The sequence below is a fragment of the Haliotis asinina genome, chromosome 2 (assembly GCF_037392515.1).
Source record: "Haliotis asinina isolate JCU_RB_2024 chromosome 2, JCU_Hal_asi_v2, whole genome shotgun sequence".
Lineage (NCBI taxonomy): Eukaryota > Metazoa > Mollusca > Gastropoda > Lepetellida > Haliotidae > Haliotis > Haliotis asinina.
In genome coordinates this window covers 24,062,442-24,083,964 of record NC_090281.1, presented here as the reverse complement: position 1 = coordinate 24,083,964, position 21,523 = coordinate 24,062,442, and the positions used below count along the sequence as shown (strand labels likewise).

At 43.3% G+C, this 21,523-nt stretch overlaps 3 protein-coding genes across 3 annotated transcripts; 1 reads left to right on the top strand and 2 right to left on the bottom strand.

The window, feature by feature from the left end:
* Positions 1-140: 140 nt before the first annotated feature.
* Positions 141-2,328, bottom strand: LOC137271658 (platelet glycoprotein Ib alpha chain-like). Its single transcript, XM_067804090.1, has 2 exons — positions 2,092-2,328; positions 141-776 (listed from the first exon to the last, which is right to left on the bottom strand). Exons 1-2 carry the CDS (start codon positions 2,326-2,328, stop codon positions 141-143), a joined length of 873 nt encoding a protein of 290 aa, XP_067660191.1.
* A 5,830-nt stretch (positions 2,329-8,158) lies between these two features.
* Positions 8,159-11,805, bottom strand: LOC137272377 (uncharacterized). Its single transcript, XM_067804753.1, has 6 exons — positions 11,608-11,805; positions 9,996-10,123; positions 9,358-9,522; positions 8,942-8,988; positions 8,485-8,524; positions 8,159-8,199 (listed from the first exon to the last, which is right to left on the bottom strand). Exons 1-5 carry the CDS (start codon positions 11,652-11,654, stop codon positions 8,486-8,488), a joined length of 426 nt encoding a protein of 141 aa, XP_067660854.1. The 5' UTR covers positions 11,655-11,805; the 3' UTR covers positions 8,159-8,199; position 8,485.
* Positions 11,806-13,531: 1,726 nt separating this feature from the next.
* Positions 13,532-21,475, top strand: LOC137272376 (calcineurin subunit B type 2-like). Its single transcript, XM_067804752.1, has 7 exons — positions 13,532-13,623; positions 14,986-15,041; positions 16,268-16,386; positions 16,546-16,698; positions 17,306-17,352; positions 17,643-17,695; positions 19,551-21,475. Exons 2-6 carry the CDS (start codon positions 14,992-14,994, stop codon positions 17,685-17,687), a joined length of 414 nt encoding a protein of 137 aa, XP_067660853.1. The 5' UTR covers positions 13,532-13,623; positions 14,986-14,991; the 3' UTR covers positions 17,688-17,695; positions 19,551-21,475.
* The last annotated feature ends 48 nt before the right edge of the window (positions 21,476-21,523 follow it).

Below are 21,523 nucleotides of genomic sequence, written 5' to 3'. Positions count from 1 at the left end.
GGTGATGTCTAGTAGTGACGGACGGTTGCTGTGGTGGTGTCGAGTAGCGATGGCTGCTGCTGGTGGTGATATCGAGTAGTGACGGTTGCTGCTGGTGTTGATATCAAGTAGTGACAGCTGCTGCTGGTGATATCAAGTAGTCATGGCTGCTGGTGGTGATGTTGAGTAGTGACGATAAGTGGTGGTGATATCGAGTAGTGACAGCTGGTGGTGGTGATGTCGAGTAGTGACGGCTGCTGGTGGTGATGTTGAGTAGTGATGGTAAGTGGTGGTGATGTTGAGTAGGGACGGATGCTGCTGGTAATATCAAGTAGTGACTGCTGCTGGTGGTGATGTCGAGTAGTGACGGCTGCTGGTGGTGGTGATATCGAGTAGTGACGGTTGCTGGTGGTGGTGTCAAGTAATGACGGTTGCTGGTGGTGGTGTCGAGTAGTGACGGCTGCTGGTGGTGATGTCGAGTAGTACCGGCTGCTGGTGGTGATATCGAGTAGTACCGGCTGCTGCTGGTCATGTCGAGTAGTGACGGCTGCTGCTGGTGATGTCGAGTAGTGACGGCTGCTGCTGGTGATGTTGAGTAGTGACGGCTGCTGCTGGTGATGTCGAGTAGTAACGGTTGCTGGTAGTGGTGTCGAGTAGTGATGGCTGCTGCTGGTGGTGATGTCTAGTAGTGACGGACGGTTGCTGTGGTGGTGTCGAGTAGTGACGGGTGCTGCTGGTGGTGATATCGAGTAGTGACGGTTGCTGCTGGTGTTGATATCAAGTAGTGACAGTTGCTGCTGGTGATATCAAGTAGTCATGGCTGCTGGTGGTGATGTTGAGTAGTGACGATAAGTGGTGGTGATATCGAGTAGTGACAGCTGGTGGTGGTGATGTCGAGTAGTGACGGCTGCTGGTGGTGATGTTGAGTAGTGACGGATGCTGGTGGTGATGTTGAGTAGTGATGGTAAGTGGTGGTGATGTTGAGTAGGGACGGATGCTGCTGGTAATATCAAGTAGTGACTGCTGCTGCTGGTGATATCAAGTAGTCATGGCTGCTGGTGGTGATGTTGAGTAGTGACGGTAAGTGGTGGTGATATCGAGTAGTGACGGTTGCTGGTGGTGATATCGAGTAGTAACGGCTGCTGGTGGTGATGTTGAGTAGTGATGGTAAGTGGTGGTGATGTTGAGTAGGGATGGATGCTGCTGGTAATATCAAGCAGTGACTGCTGCTGGTGGTGATGTCGAGTAGTGACGGCTGCTGGTGGTGGTGATATCGAGTAGTGACGGTTGCTGGTGGTGGTGTCAAGTAATGACGGTTGCTGGTGGTGGTGTCGAGTAGTGACGGTTGCTGCTGGTGGTGATATCGAGTAGTGACGGTTGCTGCTGGTGGTGATATCGAGTAGTGACGGTTGCTGGTGGTGATATCGAGTAGTAACGGCTGCTGGTGGTGATGTTGAGTAGTGACGGATGGTGGTGGTGATATCGAGTAGTGACGGTTGCTGCTGGTGATGTTGAGTAGTGATGGTAAGTGGTGGTGATGTTGAGTAGTGACGGATGCTGGTGGTGATATCAAGTAGTGACGGCTGCTGGTGGTGGTGTCGAGTAGTGACGGCTGCTGCTGTTGGTGATGTCGAGTAGTGACGGCTGCTGCTAGTGGTGATGTCGAGAAGTGACAGTAAGTGGTGGTGATGTTGAGTAGTGACGGATGCTGGTGGTGATATCAAGTAGTGACAGATGCTGGTGGTGATGTCGAGAAGTGACGGTTGCTGGTGGTGGTGTCTAGTAGTGACTGTTGCTGGTGATGGTGTCGAGTAGTGATGGGTGCTGCTGGTGGTGATATCGAGTAGTGACGGTTGCTAGTGGTAATGTTGAGTAGTGACAGTAAGTGGTAGTGATGTCGAGTAGTGACAGATGCTGGTGGTGATGTTGAGTAGTGACAGTAAGTGGTGGTGATGTCGTGTAGTGACGGATGCTGGTGGTGGTGTCGAGTAGTGACGGATGCTGGTGGTGGTCTCGAGTAGTGACGGTAAGTGGTGGTGATGTTGAGTAGTGACAGATGCTGGTGGTGATGTCGAGTAATCACGGATGGTGGTGGTGATGTTGAGTAGTGACGGTAAGTGGTGGTGATGTCGTGTAGTGACGGATGCTGTTGGTGATGTCGAGTAGTGACGGCTGCTGGTGGTGATATCGAGTAGTGACGGCTGCTGCTGGTGATGTCGAGTGGTGACGGTTGCTGCTGGTGGTGTCGAGTAGTGATGGCTGCTGCTGGTGGTGATATCGAGTAGTGACGGTTGCTGCTAGTGGTGTCGAGTAGTGATGGTTGCTGCTGGTGGTGTCGAGTAGTGACATCGTCCTTTCAAAAGCAACCTTTACTAAGGCTAACCTTATATCTCAGTGTTTTCACCTTACGTAAAGAATACCTGGGTCTGAAAGTTTAGTGAGAAAATATCCCACAAGAGAGCGGAAAAACCGGAGAGACTTTCCTATTGAAATCTCAGAGGAACAGTGTAACTGACGTCATAGTGACCTGACGTCTCACTGACCTAGTGTCATGGTGATCTCATAATCCGCAGATATAGGTCAATCTAGGACAGCCGAAAGTGGAATCCAAAGACATTTCAACACGTTTTTATTGTTGGTAAAGTATTAAATCCTTAAAAAATTATTAAAAATTATTTCAGATCCATGGGTTTGATTTCATGTAGAAACAAACATGTTGTTTCTTGTAGCAGCATGGCCCCCGTGACGTCGCAACCATATTTCCGTATGTCGTAAAAGCACGTTTATGCGGTTGAGAATATTAGAAATGAGATCATTTATAGTCAAGAATGACACAGACTTAACTGGTTGAAAAAGCATCATTGATGAAAGATGCGCTAAAGGAAAGACGTTTAAACTGGCGTAGGGTTCACGTAACTCAAGATTGGGATAATGCGATAATTTCTTCTCTGATGAAAGTTCTGTCTGGCTTCGTCCGAATTGTGTGAAATGAAAACAAATGTTGATAGGCGTGCAAATTAGACCAACTAGGCAGCTACTGTGTGCGATCATACAGGCAGTGTGGTTGTAATGGGGAATACAGATGTAGGGATACGTCCCAACAAGGCAAGCCAGGCTGCAACTGTGTGTCACCAGATTGGCAGTGTGGTTGTAATGGGGAATACAGATGTACGTCCAAGCAAGGCAAGCCAGGCTGCAACTATGTGTCACCATATTGGCAGTGTGGTTGTAATGGAGAATACAGATGTAGAGATACGTCCCAACAAGGCAAGCAAGGCTGCAACTGTGTGTCACCAGATTGGCAGTGTGGTTGTAATGGGGAATACAGATGTACGTCCAAGCAAGGCAAGCCAGGCTGCAACTGTGTGTCACCATATTGGCAGTGTGGTTGTAATGGGGAATACAGATGTAGGGATACGTCCCAACAAGGCAAGCCAGGCTGCAACTGCGTGTCACCATATTGGCAGTGTGGTTGTAATGGGGAATACAGATGTAGGGATACGTCCAAGCAAGGCAAGCAAGGCTGCAACTGTGTGTCACCATATTGGCAGTGTGGTTGTAATGGGGAATACAGATGTTGGGATACGTCCAAGGAAGGCAAGCCAGGCTGCAACTGTGTGTCACCATATTGGCAGTGTGGTTGTAATGGGGAATACAGATGTTGGGATACGTCCCAACAAGGCAAGCCAGGCTGCAACTGTGTGTCACCATATTGGCAGTGTGGTTGTAATGGGGAATACAGATGTAGGGATACGTCCAAGCAAGGCAAGCCAGGCTGCAACTGTGTGTCACCATATTGGCAGTGTGGTTGTAATGGGGAATACAGATGTAGGGATACGTCCAAGCAAGGCAAGCAAGGCTGCAACTGTGTGTCACCATATTGGCAGTGTGGTTGTAATGGGGAATACAGATGTAGGGATACGTCCCAACAAGGCAAGCCAGGCTGCAACTGTGTGTCACCATATTGGCAGTGTGGTTGTAGTGGGGAATACAGATGTAGGGATACGTCCAAGCAAGGCAAGCAAGGCTGCAACTGTGTGTCACCATATTGGCAGTGTGGTTGTAATGGGGAATACAGATGTAGGGATACGTCCAAGCAAGGCAAGCCAGGCTGCAACTGTGTGTCACCATATTGGCAGTGTGGTTGTAATGGGGAATACAGATGTAGGGATACGTCCAAGCAAGGCAAGCAAGACTGCAACTATGTGTCACCATATTGGCAGTGTGGTTGTAATGGGGAATACAGATGTTGGGATACGTCCAAGCAAGGCAAGCCAGGCTGCAACTGTGTGTCATCATATTGGCAGTGTGGTTGTAATGGGGAATACAGATGTAGGGATACGTCCCAACAAGGCAAGCCAGGCTGCAACTGTGGCATCATGTTGGCAGTGTGGTTGTAATGGGGAATACAGATGTAGGGATACGTCCAAGGAAGGCAAGCCAGGCTGCAACTGTGTGTCACCATATTGGCAGTGTGGTTGTAATGGGGAATACAGATGTTGGGATACGTCCAAGCAAGGCAAGCAAGGCAAGCAAGGCTGCAACTGTGTGTCACCATATTGGCAGTGTGGTTGTAATGGGGAATACAGATGTAGGGATACGTCCCAACAAGGCAAGCCAGGCTGCAACTGTGGCATCATGTTGGCAGAGAGACTGTAACGGGAATACGGATGTTGGGAATCTGGGATACGTCCCACAAAAGCCAACAAAGCTGCAACTGCGTGTGTTCATGCTAGTAGAGAGACTGTCACCATACTGAGTAGTCTTCTATCATCCAATGTCGCAAGAGAGAGCTAATGAAGAACATGTGATTGGAGGTCTTTTGCTGACTCGAACTGACTCGAACTGTGACTCGAACTGTGACTCGAACTATGACTCGAACTGTGACTCGAACTATGACTCGAACTGTGACTCGCACTGACTCGAACTGTGACTCGAACTGTGACTCGAACTATGGCTCGAAATGTGACTCGAACTGTGACTCGAACTATGACTCGAACTAAGACTCGAACTGTGACTCAAACTGTGACTCGAACTATGACTCGAACTATGGCTCGAACTGTGACTCAAACTGTGACTCGAACTATGACTCGAACTATGGCTCGAACTGTGACTCGAACTGTGAATCGAACTGTGACTCGAACTATGGCTCGAACTGTGACTCGAACTGTGACTCGAACTGTGACTCGAACTGACTCGAACTGTGATTGGAGAACATGTGATTGGAGGTCTTTTGCTGACTCGAACTGACTCCAACTGTGACTCGAACTGTGACTCGAACTGTGACTCGAACTGTGACTCGAACTATGACTCGAACTGTGACTCTAACCATGACTCGAACTGTGACTCGAACTGTGACTCGAACTGTGACTCGAACTATGACTCGAACTGACTCCAACTGTATCTCGAACTGTGACTCGAACTGTGACTCGAACTGTGACTCGAACTATGACTCGAACTATGACTCGAACTGTGACTCGAACTATGGCTCGAACTGTGACTCGAACTGTGACTCGAACTGTGACTCCAACTATGACTCGAACTGACTCCAACTGTATCTCGAACTGTGACTCAAACTGTGACTCGAACTGTGACTCAAACTGTGACTCGAACTATGACTCGAACTATGGCTCGAACTGTGACTCGAACTGTGAATCGAACTGTGACTCGAACTATGGCTCGAACTGTGACTCGAACTGTGACTCGAACTGTGACTCGAACTGACTCGAACTGTGATTGGAGAACATGTGATTGGAGGTCTTTTGCTGACTCGAACTGACTCCAACTGTGACTCGAACTGTGACTCTAACCATGAGTCGAACTGTGACTCGAACTGTGACTCGAACTATGACTCGAACTGACTCCAACTGTATCTCGAACTGTGACTCGAACTGTGACTCGAACTGTGACTCGAACTATGACTCGAACTGTGACTCGAACTATGGCTCGAACTGTGACTCGAACTGTGACTCGAACTGTGACTCGAACTATGACTCGAACTGACTCCAACTGTATCTCGAACTGTGACTCGAACTGTGACTTGAACTGTGGCTCGAACTGACTCGAACTGTGACTCGAACTGTGACTCGAACTGACTCCAACTATGACTCGAACTGTGACTCGAACTATGACTCGAACTATGACTCGAACTGTGACTCGAACTGACTCCAACTATGACTCGAACTGTGACTCGAACTATGACTCGAACTATGACTCGAACTGTGACTCGAACTGTATCTCGAACTGTGACTCGAACTATGACTCCAACTATGACTCGAACTATGACTCGAACTATGACTCGAACTATGACTCGAACTGTGACTCGAACTGACTCCAACTATGACTCCAACTATGACTCGAACTATGACTCGAACTGTGACTCCAACTGTATCTCGAACTGTGACTCGAACTGTGACTCGAACTGTGACTCGAACTATGACTCGAACTGTGACTCGAACTATGGCTCGAACTGTGACTCGAACTGTGACTCGAACTGTGACTCGAACTATGACTCGAACTGACTCCAACTGTATCTCGAACTGTGACTCGAACTGTGACTTGAACTGTGGCTCGAACTGACTCGAACTGTGACTCGAACTGTGACTCGAACTGACTCCAACTATGACTCGAACTGTGACTCGAACTATGACTCGAACTATGACTCGAACTGTGACTCGAACTGACTCCAACTATGACTCGAACTGTGACTCGAACTATGACTCGAACTATGACTCGAACTGTGACTCGAACTGTATCTCGAACTGTGACTCGAACTATGACTCCAACTATGACTCGAACTATGACTCGAACTATGACTCGAACTATGACTCGAACTGTGACTCGAACTGACTCCAACTATGACTCCAACTATGACTCGAACTATGACTCGAACTGTGACTCGAACTGTGACTCGAACTGTGACTCGAACTGTATCTCGAACTGTGACTCGAACTGCCACTCGAACTGGCTCGAACTGAATCGAACTGACTCCAACTGTGACTCGAACTGTGACTCGAACTGTGACTCGAACTATGGTTCGAACTGTGACTCGAACTGGCTGGAACTGTGACTCGAACTGACGCGAACTGTGACTCGAACTGTGACTCGAACTGTGACTCGAACTGACTCGAACTGTGACTCGAACTGTGACTCGAACTGTGAATCGAACTGTGACTCGAACTGACTCGAACTGTGACTCGAACTATGGTTCGAACTGTGAATCGAACTGTGACTCGAACTGTGACTCGAATTGTGACTCGAACTGTGAATCGAACTGTGACTCGAACTGACTCCAACTGTGACTCCAACTGTGACTCCAACTGACTCCAACTGTGACTCGAACTGACTCCAACTGTGACTCGAACTATGGTTCGAACTGTGACTCGAACTGGCTCGAACTGTGACTCGAACTGACTCGAACTGTGACTCGAACTGTGACTCGAACTGTGACTCGAACTGACTCCAACTGTGACTCGAACTGTGACTCGAACTATGGTTCGAACTGTGACTCGAACTGTGACTCGAACTGTGAATCGAACTGTGACTCGAACTGACTCGAACTGTGAATCGAACTGTGACTCGAACTGTGAATCGAACTGTGACTCGAACTGACTCCAACTGTGACTCGAACTATGGTTCGAACTGTGACTCGAACTGTGACTCGAACTGTGACTCGAATTGTGACTCGAACTGTGAATCGAACTGTGACTCGAACTGACTCCAACTGTGACTCCAACTGTGACTCCAACTGACTCCAACTGTGACTCGAACTGACTCCAACTGTGACTCGAACTATGGTTCGAACTGTGACTCGAACTAGCTCGAACTGTGACTCGAACTGACTCGAACTGTGACTCGAACTGTGACTCGAACTGTGACTCGAACTGACTCGAACTGTGACTCGAACTGTGGCTCGAACTGTGGCTCGAACTGACTCCAACTGTGACTCGAACTGTGACTCGAACTATGGTTCGAACTGTGACTCGAACTGTGACTCGAACTGTGAATCGAACTGTGACTCCAACTGACTCCAACTGTGACTCGAACTGTGACTCGAACTGACTCCAACTGTGACTCGAACTATGGTTCGAACTGTGACTCGAACTGGCTCGAACTGTGACTCGAACGGACTCGAACTGTATCTCGAACTCATGCTCAAAATAATACAAAGAAACGGGTATATATGTTACTGATATTTATTGATTCGGATTTCAGAAGTATCTGCAAAACAAAATTGATGGTAAATGTGAGTGGAAGATATACAATACGATTAAATTGATGATGAATACATCATTTAAAAAGAGAAGAATTTAATATTTTTAACAATTAGAATTTTTACCCTCATCCTCTAGAGTTTTAGTTTGGGTAGGTTCACAGATAATTGACTTGCTTCTGTTCTGATGTAGACTGATTGTGATAAACTGATTTTAAGGCAAGAATTTTATGCCAAGTCCAGGATTCGTAATATGCTGGTTCTGGGGTATTACAGTTTGCTGACACGCTTACCTCAGTGTTTCGGCAGATTTTGTTTAATTGCGTCAAGTTTCTGAAACACAGTTTAACAATTCAAAATGTACACATAAACTTGAAAAGCAATATTGGACGGAAGCATCAGTTTTCAATTCGTTTCATTTCTTTAATGGTGGCTGGCCACATTTGGACGTGAACCGCCCTTCATAATACGATGATGTGTATCCAGTGGTCGGATCTGTACTGCTTCGCGTGTTCGTTTAGTTCAGACCATGCCATTTTATGCTTATCCTCCAGATATCATTGTTTCATCTACGGTAGCCACGGGGAAATTATGCAGTTTCGACAGTCGAAACCTTGTTCTTGTGAGTGTTGGTGTGTACTATCCCCTTACTCTCTCTTAACTGATACGTTGCTGTTTCTGAGAAATGCATACATCTGTCTACACTAGGAATAGAGTACATGAACTATGTGTCAGTCTGTTTTTACTCACGATTGTCATCCAGGCGACAAACTCGCTGCGGGTGATCTCGCCGTTTCCTGTAGAAAATGCCAAATACAGCTCGTGGTGTTGTAAGACATAAAAGTTATACATTCACATTTTCATCATCATGTTATTACCAGTGATTTATATCGAAGCTAATATCAAAGCTTCGTGAGAGCCTGGTGATAAAATAATTCGACACACAAGGGAACTGCACGAGTGAGTGAGTTTAGTTTTACGCAGCACTCAGCAATATTCCAGCTATACGGCATCGGTCTGTAAATAATCGAGTCTGGACCAGACAATGCGGTGAACATCTCCATGAGTATCTTTCTAAGCAATTGGGAATCAAGGACATGCGTTAAACACAAGGGTAAGCACCGAGTCAAGTGCCACAATGTTTGTATATAGGGAGGGCAGCATACCGTTTGTATCGAAGAGGTTGTATACACTTTTCATGTTCCCGAGCCACAGCACATTCTCATTGAGTGTGTCAAACTCCTGAAACAGACCAATCGTCTCCGGGCAGATCTCGGGGGTGTGGTGACAGGCCCCAAAGTAGAATTCCTTCTCTGTCAGACGGTGATCACCTGTAAGGACATTCATAATGACGTGTCCGCTGTAACGACATTCAAAATATCCGAGGGTACGACATATACTGTCATGAAACACACTGTAACGTCAGTCACTGTAACGACGTTGATAATGACATATCCAAAGATACGGCATACACTGTAATGACATTGATAATGACTTATCCAAGGGTACGACATACACTGTAACGACATTGATAATGACTTATCCAAGGGTACGACATACACTGTAACGACATTGATAATGACTTATCCAAGGGTACGACATACACTGTAACGACATTGATAATGACTTATCCAAGGGTACGACAGGGTGTTCACAGAGGGTACCAGACTACAGAGAGGCTAGAACAGAGAGATGGGTGGACATTATAATCAGAAAGGTGTAAAAAGAGAACCAAATTCCAGCGAGTCTAGTCTAAAGACAATGACGGATTGCTGAGAGGATAGTGTGGAGAGAAATATAGTACCATTGGTGTCATATTGATGGAAGGCCGCTAGCAGTTCTTGACTGGACACGTCACCGCTCCTGTCGGTGTCTAGAAGCTTGAAGAGGTGCTCGGACACAGCCTGGGTGTTTTTGTGATGATCATGTTGACTGAAATTAGCATTTACCTCCTCATCAATAACATCACAACTTTGAAATGATTAGACTTCATCAAGCCACGATGACGTCCCGAATCAGAGTTTACTGCAGTTAAGATCAGTGAATCCCAACCGGTCATCACTTCGCTCAGCGATGAAAGGGACCGTTTTTAACAACATACCACGCAAAAAAAAAATTTAAATCCAGTTGCAGTGTCTATCCTGCATAGATATACTTGAGTGAGTGTTGTTTTAAGCTGATTTTAACAATATACCAGCAACATCAAGGCGAAGGACACAAGAAACAAACAAACCATTGGTCTACCCCGTCGCCACCCATAGAGGCTTGATCAGTAATGAAATATATCACTTTCCATGAATCACTTTTTCTTTAATGTTACAACCGTTAAAGGAATGGCCTTATCTAGGAACGTCTCAGAATAATCACAATCTCAGAACACGTTTAACAGAATCTACAACAAGAAGACATATATGTACACCCTAACAAAATACAAAATATTAACTTGATAGTATGTCATTGATAGTATTTCCTGCAGACAGTGTAACCCGTTTCAAAGGTACGAAAATGTGGGGATTTAAAAATTAGGAAAAAAATCTGTATAAAATCTATCTAAATTGTAGCTGATATTCGCTATTCAACGCAACAATTCAACATTTTCTGAGAATTTGGAGTAGAACCACTGTAAACAAAGTTGTATGTTATTTTGTCATATCCTGGCATGAAACTGCAACCCAAACGGAAATTCCCAAAGAAACAAACAATATCGTGTATCACTCTTAATAAATCCCATATTGCTGGTAAACTTGTTTCATGAGAAGAAAATCCGACCGATCGTCGACGTTATTTCTTCATAAGTTCTATTCAATGGATAAGTTCTATACAATGGATAAGTTCTATGCAATGGATAAGTTCTATACAATGGATAAGTTCTATACAAATGAATGCATAAAACGAATATTACAAGAAACCTGTTTACGTAATTTTCATATTTAGCTATCTAACTTATTCAGAGATGACACAGGTTATATGTACCAATAAGCAGTGATTGAACAAGGCATTTGCATTGCAAATTGTTTGAGAAATTCAAAAGTTTGAAAATATTCCGTATCAGTGCTGAGGGAACAAGGGTTTGCGCTAATATTGGCGACATACAGAATAACATATCAAAATGTACAAATTTGCAAATTTATTGCCTTCATATACATGTATTGCGTTATGATATGTGAAGGACGTATTACACATTCGATGCCTGTAAACTTCAATTCAAACCGACGATTTGTCGTGTTAACGTTTAATAAAATGGTGAAAATCTTGAATATAGACAAAAAAGACTCAGAGTTCTACCACCAAGTTCACAAGGTTAATCTAAAACATTCTACTACGAAGCATCCAGTACTAAAATGTTAAAGCAATATGTTTTTAACTCGTTACAATATTATTTTAGCTTTAAACTTAGCATTAGATGAACCACCAACCTTAAAGTCAAGGATGCAAGACAGGAAAAAACGACTAGGAATTTCATCTTTCACTGTGGAGAGATTCGAAAAGAATGAAGAATGACCCGAAGGTGTCTTTACATATATATGGGTAACATCTGTGGTATTTTATCAGGATTATTGATTTCCGGACCTAAATCCGCACCAATCCGGAAAGTATTGAAGTCACGAAAAAGTAAAATATACACAGTTCACTGATGAGAATACCTTTAACACTATTTCATTTTTACATATTGTTACTTTTTTTGGTAGCAACATATGGTTACAGACCTCCTAGAAGGTTTGATCGTAACTTATCTGTCACGGGATCTTACAACTGACTTTTCACAGCTGATTACGGCTGGTTTGGTGAATCAGCAAGTCATTACCTAACCTCACTCTGTGGACTATTTCCACGTTAACTTGTGTCGCCTTCAGCAGTCCTTCAATGGGGCGGCGGGGCATACTAATGGTTAAAGCGTTCGCTCGTCACGCTGAAGACACGTGCTCGAATCCCCACACGGGTTCAATGTGTGAAGTCCATTTCTGATGTACCCCGCCGTGATATTGCTTGAATAATGCTAAAGACACCGTTAAAACATACTCATTCAGTCACTGGCCATTCGTTAAATGGATTAAAATGACAGTTTCTTAACTGCTAGGATCCTTGGTTCAAATACCATATGACCCTTGTTCAATCAACAGCTCTTTGTGGTAAAAGGCTTTGGCGGGCGCCAGCTTGAGTTTCTGTTATCAGGTTTCTGGTATAGCGAACCACAGTTCGCAACACGGAGTTACCTTCCTTCGTCGTGGGAGGATCCGCTGGTTGTGGAGTTAAGCCTTCAGTGATGAAAGCCCTTTTTTATTCATCACTTGAGTGAAATCCACCAGCGAATGAAAGGTGTCGCGATGTGAAATTACTGAAATACACTGATCAGTAACAGAATTTATTTATTTTTTTTTTTGTAATTTATATATATTTTCAGCCAGACAATACTATTTATAGTTTCTAATTATTTGGTCAAACCAAGTTTTAAACTTTACACTTTCTTTTGCCCGTTATATTTACGTTAAACACCCTTAACCCAAATGGCGTCATGAAGTATGAAGGAAGCTCAAATTGCCAAATTGGTAGAATGTCCATATCAACTCCATGCGGTTTCATGGAAATGTTCGAGTTTTTTCATTGTGAAAACACATAAAATAGAAATGTTGATATGTGTCATCTGGTTCATTGTGTATCATCGAAGTCAAACCTCATGCAAATTGAAGCGCATGAATAGAATTGCGCAGCAAAGGGAACATGACCTGTCTTCCTACATACGAGTTCGCATATAAAAAAGACTGGTCATTTTTTTCTGTCTGTTGTGCAGCCCTATTTGGGCTATAGTTTGGCGGTGGTCCAGTGTCGAGGAATTTCATCCATGCTGTCTCTCACTAGTTTCTCTGACACGGACTCGATAATTTATATGGTCATTGACACAGCCGGATTGTTACTTATGTATCATTTAGCGAAATGATGAAGAAAATAGGAATGAATATAACCGTTTGCAGCCTTATGTTAAGTACATTCTCTGGTGCTACTACCTACAAACTTTGTAGTCGGTCTAAAATGTTTCCGCAGTGATATTGCTGGAATATGGTTAAAAAGCGACGTAAACACTTACTCACTCACTAGAATGTCCAGTGGCCAGTCTCTACGAAGCCCTAGTGGCTAGTCCAGCAAACGCTATTGGTTCAAATATCCATAGCTAAATTTCCAAGAAAACTCGACCAATGCCGAAAATGTCAGGTCATTCAACAGTCCGTTTAACTCAGGAGTTCTGTGTTTGTCATGAAGGAATCTGTGTACTAAGGTCTACTAATTGTGTAAGAAAAACAACACAATCAGCAGGTATTTTTTAAAATTGTTGTGCAGGAACCACCAACGCGTATCTTGTACGAGTATGGCACGTGTTTGAAGAGTATTTAAATCTTCGTTGGCGAGCTGTCTGTCTTCTCTCACAGGATCTCGAGGTAGGTGAGCACAAACCACTCGCTGATAAGGTGTTTGTCTGTTGTTTAGCGCCGAACCCGGGGGTATTCCAGCTATATACCTAAAGTAAATAATTCAGTCTAGCTTAGACTAGTGAGTGATATTACGAGCAGGGATACACGTCAAGCTAATCTTGTCTGATCATCTGTCACCCGGAATTCTCTCGTTATATATTCAGTTGTTAACAAGTTCCTTACCCATTACCCTGAGGGGCGGTGGAGTAGCTTAATGGTTAATGCGTTCGCTCCTCACGCCGAAGACCCGGGTTCGATTCCCCGGGTATATTTTTGGTGTCCCCTGCCGTGATATTGCTGGAATGTTGCTAAAAGCTTCGTAAAAACATACGCACACACTCTGTTGCCGTGAAGATTCTGATATTGAAGAGGCGATCAAACAACTAGATGAATTTGATTGTACATCATCATAACCCGAATGATCCTATATTGAGTATCTCTTGCCACACGAGACCCGTGAAGATCCGGCGTAGACTAGGTCTTCAGCAACCCATGCTTGCCACAATAGATGGCCTGGCTTGTCGTAAGAGGCGACTAACGGGGTCGGGAGATTGATGCTCATGCTGTTGATCACTGGATTATCTGGTCCAGAATTGTTTATATACAGACTATCAACACATAGTTGGAATATTGCTGAATGCGGCGTAAAACTAAACTCACTCACTCACGTCAATTTCAGGTGACTTCTCAATACCATCTGTGTCAACAGACGTTTCACTCCACTTTCTGTCAGTAGGAATTTGAAATAACGTTACAGTATACGTTCCTCTTCCATGCTTTTCGAAACGAATTTAGACTTCTACATTAAAATAACTATTGTTGCATTTTGTTGATTTGCTTCTGGTTCACTTACACTAAACATTCCAGTCTATATTTCATACCATGGAGGCAGTGACTTTACTTGGTTGTTAAAGCGTTCGCTCGTCACACCGAAGACCTGTGTTCGTTTCCCCACAAGGGTACATTGTGTGAAGCCCACCTGGAGTCCTCAGCCGTGGTGTTGCTTGAACACTGCCCAAAGCGGCGTAAAACAGTTGTCTCTTACGACAAGCACGGGTTGCTGAAGATCAATTCTAACCCGGATCTTCGCGGGTTATATACATGTCATATACAATTCAAGACAAACCATTTGTGATATGTATGAATTTTGAACAGCATACTCGATTCCATATACTGCAAGCTCATCTGATTCAGCACTGAACGGCAAAACTTCATTTCGCACAAACGAAATAATTACGACAAAAATATGATATAATGCTACACTGTTTAAACAGACATTGGTGGTTAATCAATTTGATTTTAGTAATTGTTTTTCATTTATTCTTCCAGATCGAAATGAACAGCCTCATAATCTTCTCGTGTCTTGTTGCCGTGGCATTTTCAGCGTGAGTTTCATTTGTGATGACATAAGTGGTCTCAGACGGCAGTCCGCTGTACAGAGTTGCCTCCCGTAGACATACCATTTTCGTCCTATTTTTAATTTGCAGGTTCGTAGGTTTCACGGATGGGTTCGTAGGCTTCACGGATGAGGGCAGAGCAGGGTGTGAAGATGATTGTAGAATGTGAATGTGAAAAAAGTCATTGTATCTTCTTGACAGATATACAAGACAAGTTATAACTGAAATTTACTCTTGTATATTAATCTACACTGTAAAGTCCTGGCTTCACGGATGGATTCGTAGACTTCACGGATGGGTTCGTAGACTTCACGGATGGGTTCGTAGACTTCACGGATGGGTTCGTAGGCTTCACGGATGAGGGCAGAGCAGGGTGTGAAGATGATTGTAGAATGTGAATGTGAAAAAAGTCATTGTATCTTCTTGACAGATATACAAGACAAGTTATAACTGAAATTTACTCTTGTATATTAATCTACACTGTAAAGTCCTGGCTTCACGGATGGATTCGTAGACTTCACGGATGGGTTCGTAGACTTCACGGATGGGTTCGTAGACTTCACGGATGGGTTCGTAGGCTTCACGGATGAGGGCAGAGCAGGGTGTGAAGATGATTGTAGAATGTGAATGTGAAAAAAGTCATTGTATCTTCTTGACAGATATACAAGACAAGTTATAACTGAAATTTACTCTTGTATATTAATCTACACTGTAAAGTCTTGGCTTCACGGATGGGTTCGTAGACTTCACGGATGGGTTCGTAGACTTCACGGGTGTTGGGGCAGAACAGGGCGTGAATGTGAAGATGGGTTCGTAGACTTCACGGGTGTTGGGGCAGAACAGGGCGTGAATGTGAATAAACTCATTGTATTTTCTAGACAGATATTCATGACAAGTTATAAAGTATTTTTACTGTTGTATATTAATCTACACTGTAAAGTCTTGCCTCTTCATCATAAATCCTGAAGTTCTTTATCCAAACTATCTCCCTGAAACACGTGTTGTATGTACACAACCTTGCATATGAAGGCGTGTCATCAACATGCTCTCACATCTGTGTTTTAAGACGTAAAACTTGTATGAATATTGTACATATATCCGATAATGAGTGGTAACACGACAGAGGAACAGTAAGATGAGGTGTGTTAGTTGTGCTGACCATGACAAATTCTAGACAGGATCATACATTAAAAACATTTTCTTCTCGACTTCAGCACTGACTCCCCGGTTGTAGCTGCCCTTAAAAGGGCGTTTTCACAAGTCGACACCGACTCAGACAGTCACCTTTCAGAATCAGAATTTGAAGCCGTATATGACGTGTACGATAAGAACGGTAAGTTTTCTTTCCCTTCTTTATTTTGTATGGCGACCAGAAGGGATCCTCAAGAAATCAGGACTACACAGACCAGTGACTGATATTGTGAATACAATGCCCCACGCGAGTCATGACACAGGTTATTGCAATCATTAACCGAGGAATTGTCTCCCCTAGGTGACGGCCACTTGTCTCTGGCTGAGTACCTTGCGGCATCGGGAGTCCCTCAGGCGTCAGCAAAAGGCAACTTTGATTACTACGATACCAACAAAGATGGCGATATCACGAAATCTGACGTGAGGAGAATATTCTCAGACTACGACGGAAATGGTAAGTAAATATTTTGCTGGAAACCAGAAAACTATGATTATGAGCTCGAATAAGGGTTCGACTCATTTATGTTTCCAGACAGACAGTTATTTATTCTAGTCTCACTTCTGTACAACGTGACATTAAAGAGACGTGATAAATCAAAGAGAACCACTGAGTTGGAGTAATGAGAGGGAGTCGTTTTCGGGTGAGCCATCTCTGTAGTCATGCAAGAGGATTTCTGTCGTTATACTTTGCCAGTTTCATTGTCAAAGTTAAAGGCGCAAACAGGGGGGATTAGTTGGGGATTAAAATCAAATCAGTTCAACACTCTACCAATTTATTTCAATTTACAAAACGTACATAAATACATATGATTCATGCTATGAATAAAGTTACAGATATACTTTAAAAAAACAAAGTGGTTCAAAACATCACGCCCGCTGCCGCAGCACGGGATGAGGAAATCTTACGGCCGCAACCCTTCGTTTACCGGAATTAAGCTTCAATCATACGTGTAACAAACCTTTTTGAGGAGGGTATATCACAATAATTAATTAGTGTGTGTGTGTGTGTGTGTGTGTTGATGTGTATGAGTTGATTAAATCGTGGTTCCGTGTTCTAACAGGCGATGGCAAAGTGTCTTTCGGCGAGTTTTCTCATCACTATGCAGTGGTAAGTATTTCCGGGATAACATTTTCAAAACGTCCACCCCATCTTGAAATTAGACGATTGCGACCCAGCATGGGTTATGGCAGTAGCCGGTACATGCGATTGTTTCATCGGTGTGTATTATCATTGCTCTGGTATGTGAAAGAAATTCCATGAGAACAAGCAAGGTCCTGTATTCAACAAAACAGCCAAAAAATAGACTGTTTTACTTCCAACAATATAAATATATTGTAATATACGGAAGTCTCCTTTAGTTCTATGCCTGCATACATTGTTTCACATTGGGATTCCAGGTCGAGAAAGCGATCAATGGTGCTGGAGTGGGCGTGGGGAAGTAACTAGTGAGGTAAATCGGTTGTAGTGTCATCTTTCGGTTTCTACTGAGTTACTGTGTTAACAGACTGAGGCATAACTGGCATAAATGGTTATAGCATATCGTAGCGCTACGGTCTTGCCACAAAATAGTTCTGTTAACTCCTTTGCTTCGGGGAGATGCTGCAATGCACACTTTTGTAAAGTATAGGGAACCTTTCACGAATTAATGACGTACTCTGGCGTTGGAAGAAATCAACAATAACTCTATGACAATGGTATAATTAGGAGATAAACATACTGTGTTGGAAATCAGAGGTTTATAACATGATTATATACCTCTGAATGACTTCGATTAACCAATCACAATCCAGTATTTAATGAAGTCATGGTAGAATGGTAAATGGTTTATGCGTTTTAGTACACCATGTCATCATTACAAATGAATTATCGTGTGAATCGATAACCGACCTCGCGATACGATACGATACTAACTATCGCGGTACATACATATTTTGATCCGAGGTAGGTCGGATCATGTCTATGCTGTAGTGACTTTGATCAGAACCGATTCTACCTTGACACTGAAGATTGCTTGACTCAATATGGCGTAAAATTCCTCTTCCTTCACATGCCTCATAATTGTTCACTATTTCGCGTCGAAACGTCCGTGTAAATACATCGATAGCACACTTTCGAAAGTCATATTCTGTATGACAAAGTTTGCTTTTAGTAGACGTTACGGTGATATGGTCTGACTGGAAAGGGGACAAAACTATACTGAACCACTAAAGAAACGTCGCATTTCAAAAACAAATACATTTATTCAAAATGTCGTTTTTAGTAGGATTGTACTGTTTTGTTAACATGGTTTTCAATCCAAACTGACAGTTATTACCAATATCAGTGTGTTTTCCGATGAAAAAGCATAACGACCAAAGCGCATAAAAGGCAGTCGTAGTCACGGGCCATATCACAGTCCACATCGCTCATCACCACCAAAACCGACTTCAATATGCAACCGAGCATCGAAAGCGGCGCGTTATCGACAGTGGAAAAGTGCCTCCTGAAAGCTTATATTGTGTTTCGACAGTCGATGGCAGAGTGAGAGCATGGTGAAGACATGGGAACTGTTTTCCAATGTGTGTATTATCGAAAGAGACTCTCTGGGTGGTCCAAGCATCATGGTGAGGGGTGCAATCGGTCTGAGCAAGTTAGTTGACACAGTGGTCTTCCGTGATGTGGATGGTCCAGGCTGACAGCTGCTCGCTATACTGATCAAGTCATAAGACCCCAAGTTGCAACACATTTTGGACATTACAAAAATCACATCATCCCACAAGACAACGCTTGTGTTCACATTGGCAGAGTATCACTTGAGTTCCTAAAACACCATGGCATCCTAATCCTACAATCGCCTGCACTCAGTCATGATTTAAGTCCAGTAGAGCGCCTTTGGGACGAGATTCAAAGAAGACTGAATGACCTCCAACAAAGCGCGACAACTGCGGCTAGACACGTTAAGGCACTTGGCAGAGCCAATGGCTGTCATCAAACGGCTAATCCATTGTATGTGCAGATGATGCAACGCTTTCACCGGTACCCATGGGAGCCACACACAATGCTGACTTTAGGGTATCGTAATGCTACCAGTTTGGAGTGATTTGCGAAAAATGTGTTAACCATAATTGTCAAGTTTGAACCCAGTCCCCCGTTTTGATTATCACTGATGGTGAATTAAATTGTGTGCTTCAAGAAACCGCTTCTTTTGTGGTTCAGTATATGCTGTGTAGTTTTTTCTGGGTTTTATTGTAACACCAGCACATGACGATGTTACCAGATAGAAATGTTTACCGAGAAGTGCTAAAATATATTGGATTTCCTTTCAGGCTCACCACCCACCTCAGAAGATTGTTGCGTGTTTACATAATAAATACTTTTCTCCAAACCGCGTTCATGGTATCAACCACCATACTTCTACCATCATCTCCTGGATATAAATATTTATGATGTTCGTGAGCAAAGGTGATATACACAGGACAAATGGCCTGTAGCGCCGTAGTGTGCCAAGCAGGGTTACTTCCCTTAGTGTGTCCGTTCGATCCGCTGTTGGTTGATACAGTTCTCAGACATGGTCTTTGGTGCGTCAGTGTCAGTCGTTCAGGTTGGTCCATATATACAGTATGGTTCAAAATTATTGAGAATAGCTAAAGCATTTCATATTATTAAACGAGAACAAATCAGACAAAATTGAATGTATTGTGAAAGTGAACTGACCTTTTCATGTTGTGTAGGTAACAATTTAATATTTTATCAAGTCTCCTTCAGCTTCACGGCACAGTCTAAGACGGGTAGGCATACTTCCTATCAGAGAGGTTAGTGTCTCGTGAGTTATGCTGTCCCAGTATCGGACCACTTCTCTCTTCATGTCTTCAATTTTTGTCAACCCCTTTTGATTCACACATTCCTTCATCATCCCCCAAATGTTCTCAATGGGATTTAAGTCAGGACTATATGCAGGAAATGGTAATGCAGTCACATTTTTCTCCTGAAACCACTGCTTGGCATGTTTTGCGGTGTGTTTAGGATCATTATCTTGCTGCAAAATCCAGTCATTTCCATAAAACACATGTGCACTTGGAAGGGGAAAATTATCTAATATGTTAGTGTAGCGTTGACTTGTCAGATTTCCCTCAAACACACACAGCGGGGTCGTTCCTAATAAGGATATCCCTCCCCATACATGAAACTTTGGGCTGTATTTAGGTCGTCGATACAACGGTGCTGACGCAGACTTTGTCCATATTTTCACATTATTGGGATATACCCATATTGAGCTTTCATCAGTAAAAATCACATTTTCCCAGTCAAAGTTTTCATGTGCCAAACACCACTCAACACGCCTGTCTTTATGTTCTTGTTTCATGAGAGGAGAAGGAATTCCAGTCTTTTTCTCCCATCCAAGATCAATCAAATTTCTTCTAACTGTAGATTTTGATACAACTGTTGATCCCCTTTCTATCATTTCATACCTGATGTTGGAGATGCTTGCCCTTTGCTTTTTAGACGCTAAAATTCCCAGCCGGACGCGATCTGAGAAGTCCAATTTTCTGGGTCTCCCTGCTCCTTTCTGGTGCCCAAAATCCTTTCCCCCTTTAAAATTCTTCCTAATCCTATACACAGTAGAAAGAGGAGTTCCTGTTCTCGCTGCCAATGTATTTACATCATCAATTCCTTGATTACACAACTCAAAAATCAACCTTCTTTTATCTTCAACAGACATTGTTGACAGTGCTGAGGAAAATGACGTCTGTTACAAATTCAGGGGAGGTAACTCTAATTGTACTATACTCAGTAGGCCAGGATGAGTTACCTCCCTTATACCATTACTTAGTTTTAAGTATCAGTGAATCAGTTGAGGTGTTAGGATAGCTCAAAGTAAGAAGAAAAATTCTCAATAATTATGAACCAGACTATACATCTGCTTGCAGTTTCTCCACTTTCGAATGGACGTTACCTTAGACAGAAAACGTATGCCCGTCGTTGTACTGGAATCATTCTGTTTTGCAAGCCCTTCCTGGTGGTAAACCGGCTTTTGAATAATCATATCACGTATGGTTTTTTTTAAACCACATACTGAACAGCAAAAGAATCGCGAGTTTCGAAAAAATGAAATCTCATAAAAGTAAGCGGTCATGTATATGTCTTCTATTCAAAAAGTTGACAAAAAGCCATAGTTGCGTTGCTTGTGATGTTCAGTATATATATTACCACGTTCCTTTATGGAGAAAGCAACCATGTTTGGAGACATGCCTAGCCAACTGTTTTGTTTTTATTATAACAGGTCAGTTTATGTCATATA